We start from the raw sequence: 12,345 nt of genomic DNA on the forward strand, positions 1-12,345 counted from the left end.
GCAGCACATCAAAAAGTCCATAGTAGTGATGTCACTAGCTGTCCCTCAATCGGTCTCACAATCTAATGTCCCTACCATAGTCATATATCATTGTTACAGTATAAGGTCAATTTTTGGAGGAAGCAAATTTTGGTTAATTACCATTCCCTGGTAGGAACTAATTACTGCCATTGAAACACATGGACCTGGAAGATTTCCACAAGGTTACAAGATCAAAAATCAGCAAGAAGCAAAGAACAGAGTAAGATTCACTTTACATTTAAACCCATGGTTGCCTCTAATCAAATTCTTGTATGGGGTACTATTGTGGGAATAATTCCAAATACATTAAACTTCTTTTCAAATTTTTACATTTTTATTATCATGTTTTTTATTGCACAGATATATTACAGAGTGCTTTACAGAGCTAATTGTCATGTTGCAACAGATCACAACAGATATTAAGTGCCATTGTTTAAGTGCAATTCCATTTATGATTGAATCTATTATCCAAGGAGGAAACGGATCTTATAGGAAGGAAAGCTGTGACAGTCCTAACATATGAAAGTGATAAAAGCCCAATTCCAGCCAAACATCTGTTAGGATAAATCAAGTGTAATGTCTAGTATGCAAAAACATAATCACTGTTATAAACCATTGGTTTTATTGCTTCATTTATTGGTAAGGCAAGATTTGCTTTTTAAACACCCTTGCACAATGCTTGCGAAATCAGCAAAAGCAAAAAAAGCTGTATGGAGAAAGGGCTAAATAATAAAGTCACCTCTCCACCAGATTTTATGGTGCCGGAGGTGACATCTTGCTCCTTCCATCAAGATCCCGAGGAATGGTGAGCACAGTGCAAGGAGCATGTGTACAGGAAGGTCTGGAGTATTCTACATTACCCAGATCTCTCTGGAAAATGAATGATGTCTCTGCAAATAAATGATTATTCTTCTATGCAGAATTTTAGGAAGGGACAGAAAGTGAGGGCACAAAAGACGCACCTGGTTTCTATATGGCAAGGTCTATTTAAAGTTTGATGTTTTATTTTGAATGCAAAGTCTGCTTAAAAATTACTCCCAACTGCTCTTCAGGACAGAAAGAGAGAACACAGACAAGGCTGACAAACCTTTTAAAATGGGAAATAGTTAGAACTCCTTTTACTGTTGTCCATGCTTCCTGTCCTATTGATTTCCTATCTAATTCCCATTTCATGTACAGGTGTCAAGAAGGTAACAGGTGATTGACAGTCTAGCATGATGGGTGTCAGACAGAAATAAAATCCTGGAAAATTTCTATTCAAAAATTTGGCTGGACTGGGCTTTATAATGACATGATTTACTTACAGCAAACAGATTCTCCTTTTTATTTTTCCAGTTCATGAAGAATTTAATTTGCCTGAAAATCAGTTCTTTCATACACGTGGGTGAACATTCTCACAGCTTTGAAAGGCCTAATCACTGAAGAAGTTTTGGTATAACAAGCTCCTAAACTAGAACAAGCAGTGAAAGGTGGGGAAAGTAGGCCTGGGTCCTTGGTTATCTCAATCCTTCAGAACCAGGGGAGCTTTAACCTGATCTGCTGTCTCTTTTCCCGCCAAAAATTCTACGATAGCCAGGCCAAACTCAAAGCTGGTGCCAGGTCCACGGCTAGTGAGGATATTGCCGTCCAGTTCCACTCGGTTTTCTGAGTATTTGTAATGATCTGAAATGGGACAAATGACAACAGTTGTTTTTTTTTTTTTAGTAGATCATTCATAAAAATGCATTTTAATAGAAAAAACAGGTTTAATCGAACTTTGCTCAAAAGTTATTGACACCCAAAAAAAAAGTTTTTTTTTCTCATGTGTGCAGTGAGTTCCCAGCACCTGGTATCAAACAAAGTCGCCCTATCATCATGCCACAGCCAACATGGTGACTTCATGATCAGAAACCACATTGATGGGTTCTCCTTTGTTATTAGACATGGAGCTGACAGCTAGGTCCATACGATGTTCCATTAGCAATGGGTCTCATGATATCAACATAAATCTACAGATGCACCAGGTAGGGGTGAATGTTTTACACAAAATCCATAATTCCTTTCATCCAACTGCTGCAAAGTCTGCATAGAATGACTTATTCTGAAAAAGAGGAAAACAAAGGAGAAACCTGTACAAGTTACATCAATGGTAATTAATAGGCCATTACCTCCATTCATCATCTTGTCCTTGGCCAGAGGGTGTGTGGTGACGTTTTTTCCAAATCCAATTCCATGTGCCAGGAGGGCAGTGGGACCTGGAATAATGACAAACAGGAGTCAATTAAATCTACGCCAAATCTTACTATACCAGTGTTAGGAGTTTAGGTTGATGTGTAGGTAAGTCTCCTTTACTTTTCTTTATTGCTCCAGTTTTCTGTCCCTTGACACGCTCTCTCAGCAGCAAATTAAATCTAACAAAAACATTTTGTTCATGCGAGTTATCCTGTATGATTCTCAGCTGTGCTGCTGGCCGGAACGGTAGTGCCTGGTCATCTGATTCTGCACATCTCTAAGTGACAGGACTACAAAATACCTGACCTGATTATCCCTATTAATCAGCAACTGGTGTTCCACAACCAAATTGCTAGCAAGATGGCAGTGCACTGGGCTGGCCTGGGTGAAACACGTCATCACAATGACCTTTGATGACAGGTTCTCTTGTTTGCCTATCCCCTTACACACCAATATAAAAACAAAGCATGCATGGAAAAGGCGAGAACCAGTAGATGGGAGGGAAGGGGGGTCAACAAGACATATTGTATCTTTGGGGAGAAGCTTTTTTCCTAAAGGAACATGAACATGAATTACAGAACACCTCCACATATCCTCAACCCCAAACCATAAGTGGACAGGGTTCTGTATTCACAGATATAACCTTGGCAGGGCTGATAACACTGCACAATGTGCAGGAAACAGATATAACTAAATTCTTTGAACGGATAATAAAGAGACTTTCACACACATTAGAATGCTTTTTTTTGGTATTTAAGAAAAGAGAAATGCTGCTATTCCCTAAAATAATAATTTTCATTTTCTTTTATGCAGGACAAGGATAAAAGAAACCCCAATTATTATACCGGTGTCACCTTTATTATCCGTCACAATGAACCATTCACCATTGCAGCCTGGCTGCTGTCTGCACCCTTCAGACTCTAAGCTCTAAGAGTCAGGATGGCAGCAGAATCTCCCCATCTGAATATTCATGAGAGAAGTAAGTGAATATATCACAGGCGGGACAAAGGCTGACTGACAGTGTAAAAGCCACTGTTGCCTCCAAGAGTCTGTTCCCAAGAAGACGGCAGTGAAAGCTTTATAGACATAAGGAAAATGGGGCCAATAAGTGGCAAGAAAGGCTGCCAGAGAAAATGCTAGGATGGAAAAAGAGACGGTGCATCAACCTGAAACGTTTTCTGCCCAATTTAAAGGTCAGAAAATGACTCCAATTCTTAGAATAAACCCACTATAATGCTGGGTAAATCAAAGTGCAAGGAAATGATTATATAAATGATAGCAAAGTGCCTCAGAAGAAGCCAAGTTCTGTGACACCAGCATGCTAAGATGGGCAGAGAATCTAGATTTATAGGCAGTTAAAGTTTTATGTAAATCCTCACTTTAGAAATCAAGCAAAGCCCCCCAAACTCCAACCTTTCCTACATCTTATTTGGCTCTAGCACCCTCAATGAACTTGCATGGATGTGTGAGAATTCGATAATTTTGCCATGCACCAGAATTGCACACTAAGATGTGCAGCTCATCATACATCATAAAGTTTGCAGGCAAACACAGGCAAGATTATTTTTTTGCATTAAAAAGCCTGATTGCACATTTTTACTTTTTTGGAAAAACTTTTATAAGCTAAAATAAATCATAGAAAAGTGTCTAAGCAGGGGCCATCTTCTGAGTATCTTCTTTATGAAAACTATAACTTAGAAATCAAGCAGAGCTTGGCTTCCCTTCCATTCCCATTCTTTGTGTGATGGTATTAGCAAGAGAAGTAGTGACAAGAACAAATCAGAAAACAGGTTTGGAGTTGTAAAATGGGGACACTGGACACTGGATTAGGTTTGTATTATGCCTGGAATATTTATTCACATTAGCTGAAGGTGGGGGGGCAAAGGTATTGCAGAACTATACCCCCCTAATCTCCAGGAAGGCTACATCTGCAAGCTTTCTTGCTGGCCAATTGCATACCCAGTCTTCTTCTGGGGGATCTTCAGCCATTGGTTGCATTCATGAGAGTTCAATATCTTTGGCATTTGCCCGAATTGTACACAAATTCTGCAGCTCAGTGTAGAGCAGTGTTTCTCAACCTTTTTAACATGGGGAAACCCTTGAAATAACTTTCAGGTCTTCAAGGAACCCCTTCTATAGTAACAATATCCACAGCTTACAGTACATTAGTGTGGTCAGTGGGAAGAATTCCTCTTACATTACTGGCCATTGGGAAGAATGTCACCCTTACAGATAGCCAAAATGATCATTGGTGTCACTAAAACTGACCTTAGAGGAACAAATTGCTCATTGCTCAAGTAACCCCATAAATCTCTGGAGGAACCCTGGTTGAGAAACACTGGTGTAGATCATAAAGTAGATTGCAGCAAACAGGAAAGCAATAAAAAGCCAGATTGCACATTTTTCCTTTTTAAAATAAATTTTAACCATTTCCATACCTGCACAGATTGCAGCAATCAGCCCTTTCTTAGCATCCTGTTCTTTTAACACTTCTTTCACTGCAGGAGACTGCAAGAGAACACACAAGTCAGCATTCTGATTGCCTGCAAAGAGAGTTCCCTTTAGGGCAATGTAAAGAGCAGAAACTGTAAGATGTTTACCTCGGACAAATTCTGAGCTCCAAGATTTCCTCCGGGAAGGACAACAACATCATAAGGACCCTACAAAAAATCAATATGAATAGAAGACAAATAATAAGTTCCAATTAATTATCAAAACAAAGCAGATGTCTATAAAGAGGACCTGTAAAATCAGAGCCCAAAAAAGCCAAGGAATAGTCCTGGCTATGGGCGGTGGTCTCTCTGCAGCTGACCATTACAGACACACTATGCCTTGTTCTGCATGGTGTCTCTCTATGGAGGCGCTTGGAACCCTGTGATCCTTTCCATTTGACATTTTGTACAGAGAGGCAAAATGACAGCTGGCAATTTTTCGTCTGCAGGAATGCCAAACAAGAAGTTAGCTGTGTGCTGGAAAATGCTGCTCCCTGCCATGCAGGCCATTTTAAATATTTTTATTTCTGACATGAATTACATGTATTTGTCATAAACCAATTCATAAATCCAAAAAGTCATTTATGTTTAGTGGCTCTTTAAACTGCAGAGGACAGAATAAGTGGCAGAGGCAGCCATCCCAAATTAGACAGGGAGGCGGTGGTCAGGTGCCAGAAATTCTGACCTTTCGAGCTGCAGTATTCTGTGTAATAAACCAACAGAACTACAGACTGCAGAACTGGAGCAGTCTGGGTGGCTCTGTCTATTGAAAATTAAATTGGATCAGCATTGTTCTGGAGTCACAGATCTTTTATATTAAATTCCTGATGATAAAGTTAATGCATTAAAGGGGCCAATAAGTAGAAGTCTGCATAAATCCGATCCTGACATGTCAGCAAACAACTGCAGCATCTCAGAACTTTTATCACAGCCCAGGTGGTAGATCCGGCCTGATAATTGAATAAAGTTGGTGCTGCCCCTTTTTGGAAAGAAGTAAGGGCCATAATCTCTGTGAGAGGTAACAAAGACCTAACATTATTTACCTACCTACTTAAATGACATTTATTTTTCCTGACAAAATATAAATCATAGAAAAGGGATGAACCCCTGCAGGCACTCCAGCATTGCATGGCATTTCTTTGGGTTTGTTTCCTGATGGTGATGCCTGTATTGAAACCTATATTCTCTATTGGCAACAAGCGTGAGCAAAATAGCCAGGGTCTCATTCAAATTCAAAGTGACCTACAGGATTCCTGCAGCAATTGTCATTCCTCCTTTTCTACTCTATGGGCAGCCCGGTGGCTCAGAGGTTAACACTCTGGCCGTTTCAGTGCTAGGTCCCAGGTTCCAATCCTGGCCAGGGCACCTTCTACATGGAGTTTGTAGATTCTACCCGTGTGTGCGTGAGTTTCCTCCCACATTCTAAAAACATGCAGTTATGTTAATTGTGTTCCCCCCAAACATATGACTATGGTAGGGACATTAGATTGTGAGCTCCTATGAGCGAGAGTTAGTGATATGACTATGGGCTTTGTACAGCGCTGTGTAATATGTTGGCGCTATATAAATACTGTGTAATCATAATAAATACACTAGGAACGCTGGATGTTCTGACCACCAATACGGCCAGTCTAAAAGCTTGGCTGTGCCCGCTCATTCACCAAGATGGGGACAGGTAAGCATAGACACTAGCAGTGGAAGTCTACAGGCTCATGGCCTTTAAAATCAGCTTTTCCCTTTGCCATGCCATGAACCTACCTGGAGTTACAGTGACATCGGACACATTACCTGCTTGCGTGCCTCTTCCAGACTGGTGTCTGGACAGATGACAACGTCTCTGCTGCACTGAACTGGCTCTTTGCCCGTCAGGCCCGCGACTGTCACTGTGATCTGGAGAAGAAAAGGAAAAAGGGATAATAAAAGGACATGGAAAAGATTGTGATCTCCAGCATATCATTTCCAATTACGCAGCCCTGTAGATCTCCAGGTAAAAGGATTCTGGATGAATGGTCAGAACTCCCCACCACTACATATCCCCCCTCCTATTGTGTGTAACTTTCCCCACCTCCTAGATTGTAAGCTCTTTGGGGCAGGGTCCTCTCTTCCTACGTCATGGTCTGTATTCGTCTGTCGTTTGCAACCCTTGTTTAATGTATAGTGCTGCGTAATATGTTGGTGCTATATAAATCCTGTTTAATAATAAATAATAATCTCAATTCCTCCAGCAAACTTGGCTCCTGCAGCAAAGTCCCCCTTTAAATTAGTAGAACGGTACACCGAGAAATAGAGAGACGGCAGGGGGTGGGCAGGTGCCCAAATTTACAAGAAAAGTCAGGGGTGGCTGCTTCTGCTGCCGATATCTCAGGATCTGCTCATCATTGTGATATGTGGATAGGTCACCATAGTCTATGTAAGTTCTTATACTGTGCATACGAGACAAGGTCCATGACAGGTTGACTTTAAAACAAACCACTGATCAGACTATTAAGAATAACAAATGTTCTTGTCACCAGAAGTACACTTGGTTTACCTTTGTTGCCCCACCGCCTCCTTTTACCTCTCAGCCAAAGCCTATGTTTGCTATAACTCCAGTAGCATCTAGGATACTCTAAAATATATCTAAACCCAAGAATAGGTAAATGTAATATATTGCAGATGTGGTTTCTGTATTCATTTTTTTTATTAGTTTCTATATCCTTTTTTTTTGCACCAGATAATCCTGCAGTGACTTTGTGTCCTCAAGTGACAACATTCAATGAAGTGTACTTAAAGAAGGAGCAGCGGTGTCACCGTAAGAGATAAAGTGACAGAATACCCAGCTATCTCCTACATAACATAGGAGGAAGTGTTTCAAAGCCTTAAAACAAAACACTTTTTAAGGTTTAATTGTATTTTTAAATTATTTAATAACATTTCATTAGGGGAATCCTGGGAAAATAAAAAAACTTTCCTTGCAGGGGTCTCCCTTACATTGCAAGGGTTAGTTGCACGTTTATGGTTTAGGTTTCCATTAGAAACTTTGTTACTTATTTAGATGCTCTTGCAGTCATTGTACCTGCTTACAATGTATAGTATTGATGTCAGGACCATAGAAAAGTCAGGGGTGGCTGCTTCTGCTGCGGTCGATTCTGGATAATCACTACAATCCAGGAGCCCTATAAGAGAGTACATCAACTGCAAGTGGGTTGAGAGTATAAGCGAAGTATAAAACCAAAAACATGCAATGTTAGGAAACCCCCTGCAAGGAAAACTTTGAATTTTGCCAGTCCACCTTTAACTAAATGTGATTTGTTATCCAGCTGACATACTGAAACCCCAGAGGAAGAACGAGCACAGATAGGGCATGGAGCTATAAAATTGTATTGCTTCCAACGTGTAAAGACAGAAGTGAAGAGACCCCACTGATAATCCGCCTGCAGTGACGCGTTTCACCCCAAACGGGTATCTAAAAAACGAGTCAGTGCAAGTGGATCCAAAGTGGGGACTTCAAAGATCTGTTTGGGAAGACATCACCCAGCGTGTGTTTCCATGTGCCAGTGATTGGAGCCAGGTGGAGCTCTGGACCTGTACCCACGCCTGGCATCACTGACATCACATATGAGCTTTTTAGAGCACGGACATTCAGGTCACCTGCACAGGGGAGGATGGCAAGCAGGAGGAAAAAATGATTTTTTAAAGAATCGTGCAGTGCTGAAAGGTGGGGGGGGGGCAACTGGGGCTTTGGCAGGAATCATAGTAAAGCTAGTTGTTCATTTTCCCAAAAAGTGACATTCATTGCTAGGATTTTTCATATATATATATATATATATATATATATATATATATATATATATACACACACATATACATACATTAGGTAGGTAGACTTTTATACGAAACCCAATGCTGGGGTAAACACTACAAGGATGAGGGTGCAGATCCATGCAAGGAGCAGCTATGTTCAATATCTCATACCAATGTAGAGCTTGCATTCCCAAGCATTAGGGCTTGAGCTCCGCAAGATTGGAGAAGACAGACTATCATGGAAGAACCTGTGTGATCCTGCAATAGATTGCATGCTATTACTTTGCAAATGTTTTTAATCATGGACCAGTTGCATTCCAGGTTTGCTGGATCACCCAAGTTCCCCCATGATAGTTTATCTTTTCTAGTCTTGCACAGCTTTAATAAATCAGGCCCTCTGTGTTTCTGATGGGGTGTTATGCACTCATGGCAATGCTCCAGCCTGTGCAGACTCTGCTATACTCACCCCAGCCCTCCTCATCACATCAGTAGGGATCACAGTCTCCATCTCCTCTGCTCCTTTGGCTAGGATCACCAGGGCTCTCTTGCCGGCCATGTTGCTGGAGAAGTTGAGACAGAATGCTGCAAATGTGAAATGTCAGAGAGCACAGATCCTGCACACACCTCCTGCACACCCCTTCTAACACTCAGACGGAGCGCTGCATGGGGCAAACTACTGAAATGCGAATTCAATATGATCGCCATCTAGTGTCCTTTTGAAATATTACACATTTTACAATGCACATTCTTCCCCAGTCTGCTGCAGTTTAAGGGCAGGGTTTAGGAGTGCAAACAGACACTTTTTTTAAAGGTGAAATTGTTTATATTTTGTACCACCTTTTTTGTCCTCTCTAAATTTTATTTCTATAGAATATATACATTCCTTTTTTTCATGTGATGTTCCAAGGTCCTCAGTTCTTCAAGCAGTAGCAGTTTGCGGTCCATATTACCACAAACAAGACTTTATGGCATCAGCGCCACCTTCTATACTGTTATACTGTGAGCCCAGGGCAAGATCATGAAGCAGACCCCTTCCATGATACCCACACAGGAAGTCAGTTGGGTATTCATGGCTGTCATTTAGCTGGGATGAGGATCAGCATTTGGTCACATGACTGTGAGATTTGGGGGACAGAATTGTACCAAAAGCTGCATTTTTTAAATGTTAATTTTTCTTTGTAAATACTCTGGAATTAGGGCATAAACTATTTATATTTTTAAATACTAAGTAATAGCTGTCATTGAAGAATTGAAATAAATACAGTAAGGTGTTATAGATGACGCAGGTAAACCGTGGAGCTTCCGGTATAAAGCCGTGTGCACCAGTACAAAATGAGCCCATAAAGGACTTCATTTTTTGGATTTGGAATCAGATATATAATTTCATATTAGGTGCAAACATGCCAAGTAATGTAGTGCAGTAAACTCTTCTAGGTTTGTAATACCTCCCACAGATCACAATACTCGGACAAGGCATTTCTGGACGTCACCATTTTTGGTCAAGCATCACCTAAATAATCATACAGCCTCCGCATCTTCTTCCTGAACTGATGGCTCAGAAATGATACAATCATATAATTCCTGATGCCTGTGTGGTTCTTGATTGTGTTTCATAGATCAGTCCTTGCTGCATCCTCTCCCTCTCTGCTCTCTGATCTCTAGAAAAAAGGAGACTAGGAATTGTCTCCTCCTGCCTGCAGCATACAGATTAAATCAACTTGGCCTGGACAAAAAAAAAAAAAAAAAAATCAATTGACAAGTGATCATTGGTTGTATATTAGTTCAGGGAGAGGGTCACTGTAAAATATAAGAAATACCACCTTGCTAAGCCAAATAGTGCAAAATAAGAAAAATATATAATAATGAAAGTGTTTTAAAAACAAAATAATGATTAAAAAAGGGTCTGTATGCTTGGCCGGCCTATTTTATTATATTACCATCGCTTCATACCAGTGTCTCTATAGACCTCTGATAATCCGCTTAACATTGTTCCTAGAAGACTGCAACTGCTCTTCTTCTGTAGAAACAGCTAACCATATGGGATTTCAACTTCTACTTTTCATAGCGAGGTTTCCGGATTTTTGATTTAACATCATCCCTTCCAATTCGGTATTGAACCCTCCACGGTACTCAAATGCGCACACCAAGTTTTCACAAAACTATAACAACCTGGTTCCATTTTGACACCTATATTAATCGTATGTGAAGGCTATTTATTTTTAGCCCTTTCTTTCTTGTATTGTAAGCCCTCAACTAAGCACCCGCTGTGATTTACTCGCTACGATAAGGACTTCAATCAATGCCCTACATGGATGGTATTACCCTATAGCGGATTTATATACCAGTCCCTAAATAGAGACTTTCATGACACACATTGACAAATTCAACCTATGGGTGTCTCTCCTATCCCCTGAAGAAGTCTTCTGCAACCTAATAATACACCTTTATTTGTTATCCTTTTTTCAATGTACTAACCTAGTAGGACTATGTATATCATGTAAATAGCAGTGTTATATAATTTTGTGCACTTTTGTAATCATTATTTTGTTTTGAATACACTTATTATCCTTGCCACTAAAACTTTTTTTTTCTTAAGTGATTATGGGTTGCTTTTAATGAGAAAAGATGAGTTTTTGGAAACATCACACAGCTGCTGTACATTGTAACATGTAGGGAATTTATTCTGACTTAAAAATGCATTAAAGGAGAAGTAAACATGCAATGGTCACCTGTCCCCGTTCCTTTGCAGAGCTCTGCCATCTTCTTTCTCTTGTTCCTGGAGATAATCTTTATCGGCCAGGCCTGGATGACATAACTCACTCCCAGCAAGCACAGGGAAAGCCAGAATTGCTGGGTATCCTACACATGGGCAGCTCGTATTTATTGCCGATTACCAGAAGCGATCAGGCTGGTGGGGGGGATTTTTGCAGAATGGCATCACCTGTTCCTTTCTGCAATAATGACCTGATCATGGATTTTTAAAAGTTGAAGTATCCTGCTTTAGGTTACCAAAAGGCTGTTTCATAGAAGTGCTGGCTGTCACTCGGAAATAAGCTGTGAGCAGGTTTAAATAAGCTTTGGCACTACTTGAAATTGGTAAAGGCTGGTGATCATTCATCACTTTTCCAGAGTTAATTAGCATTTGAATCCCTGCTTTTTTGATCTTGGCAACGAGCATTGCTGACGTCACAGAGCCTCCAGCACATGGCAGGCGTTTTGTTGTTGCAGAGGGCACTGTGCAGTTTCAGGGGCCACAATGAAGGAAATTTAGTCCATTGTAGTTCAAATGAATGGAATGCGGTTATGAAAGTTGCCCAGGTGCGGGCGGCCTATCGGTGAAGCATTTGAGTTAATTCTTTAAGGCTGCTCAAGTTACTCCCCTGTTACAGTATCATGCCCAAAAGAATATTCCTAAATGGGTTTCTATTGAGAAAACATTGGTGGCACAAATTTCAATAGATACATTATTCTGGATACAGAGGTACAACGGCGCCATATCACTAATCCAATACTGAGACACTCATTAAAAATATGGGACTCTATTAGATATATGGGGGGCCTTATGTCTGGCCATAGCCCAGTAAGTTCTATAAATGGGAACCCGTTGTTTCCTCCTGGTCTGGAGGAACCGAGGCATTTTTCTTGGTGGGTAGAAAAGGACTTAGATAAAATTTGTCATTTTAATAATATGGCAGGGATTTTATCTTTTAGTGAGATTAGAGAAAAATATGAAGCTCCACCGGAGGAACTCTTTAGGTATCTCCAGATCAGGCATTTTATACAAACTAGGTTGAGATTAACTGTTGGAATTAATAATATGACGTGGTTTGAGAAACTG

General features: G+C 40.5%; 1 protein-coding gene across 1 annotated transcript; it reads right to left on the bottom strand.

Moving 5' to 3' along the window:
* Window positions 1-333: 333 nt before the first annotated feature.
* Window positions 334-9,147, bottom strand: PARK7 (Parkinsonism associated deglycase). The gene is made up of 6 exons (XM_072425843.1): window positions 8,974-9,147; window positions 6,513-6,614; window positions 4,833-4,892; window positions 4,671-4,740; window positions 2,169-2,255; window positions 334-1,683 (listed from the first exon to the last, which is right to left on the bottom strand). The coding sequence occupies exons 1-6, from the start codon at window positions 9,061-9,063 to the stop codon at window positions 1,523-1,525; spliced, it is 570 nt and encodes a 189-aa protein (XP_072281944.1). The 5' UTR covers window positions 9,064-9,147; the 3' UTR covers window positions 334-1,522.
* Between the last annotated feature and the right edge of the window lie 3,198 nt (window positions 9,148-12,345).

Source organism: Pyxicephalus adspersus, chromosome 11 (genome assembly GCF_032062135.1).
Source record: "Pyxicephalus adspersus chromosome 11, UCB_Pads_2.0, whole genome shotgun sequence".
NCBI classification, from domain to species: domain Eukaryota; kingdom Metazoa; phylum Chordata; class Amphibia; order Anura; family Pyxicephalidae; genus Pyxicephalus; species Pyxicephalus adspersus.

Coding starts and splice junctions, on each gene's coding strand:
- PARK7 (XM_072425843.1), bottom strand. CDS start 9,063: ATGGCCGGCAAGAGAGCCCTGGTGATCCTAGCCAAAGGAGCAGAGGAG. Junction 4,893..6,512: donor TGGAAGAGGCACGCAAGCAG/GTAATGTGTCCG, acceptor GATTTTTTGTAG/GGTCCTTATGATGTTGTTGT. Junction 2,256..4,670: donor GATTGCTGCAATCTGTGCAG/GTATGGAAATGG, acceptor TCATTATTCCAG/GTCCCACTGCCCTCCTGGCA.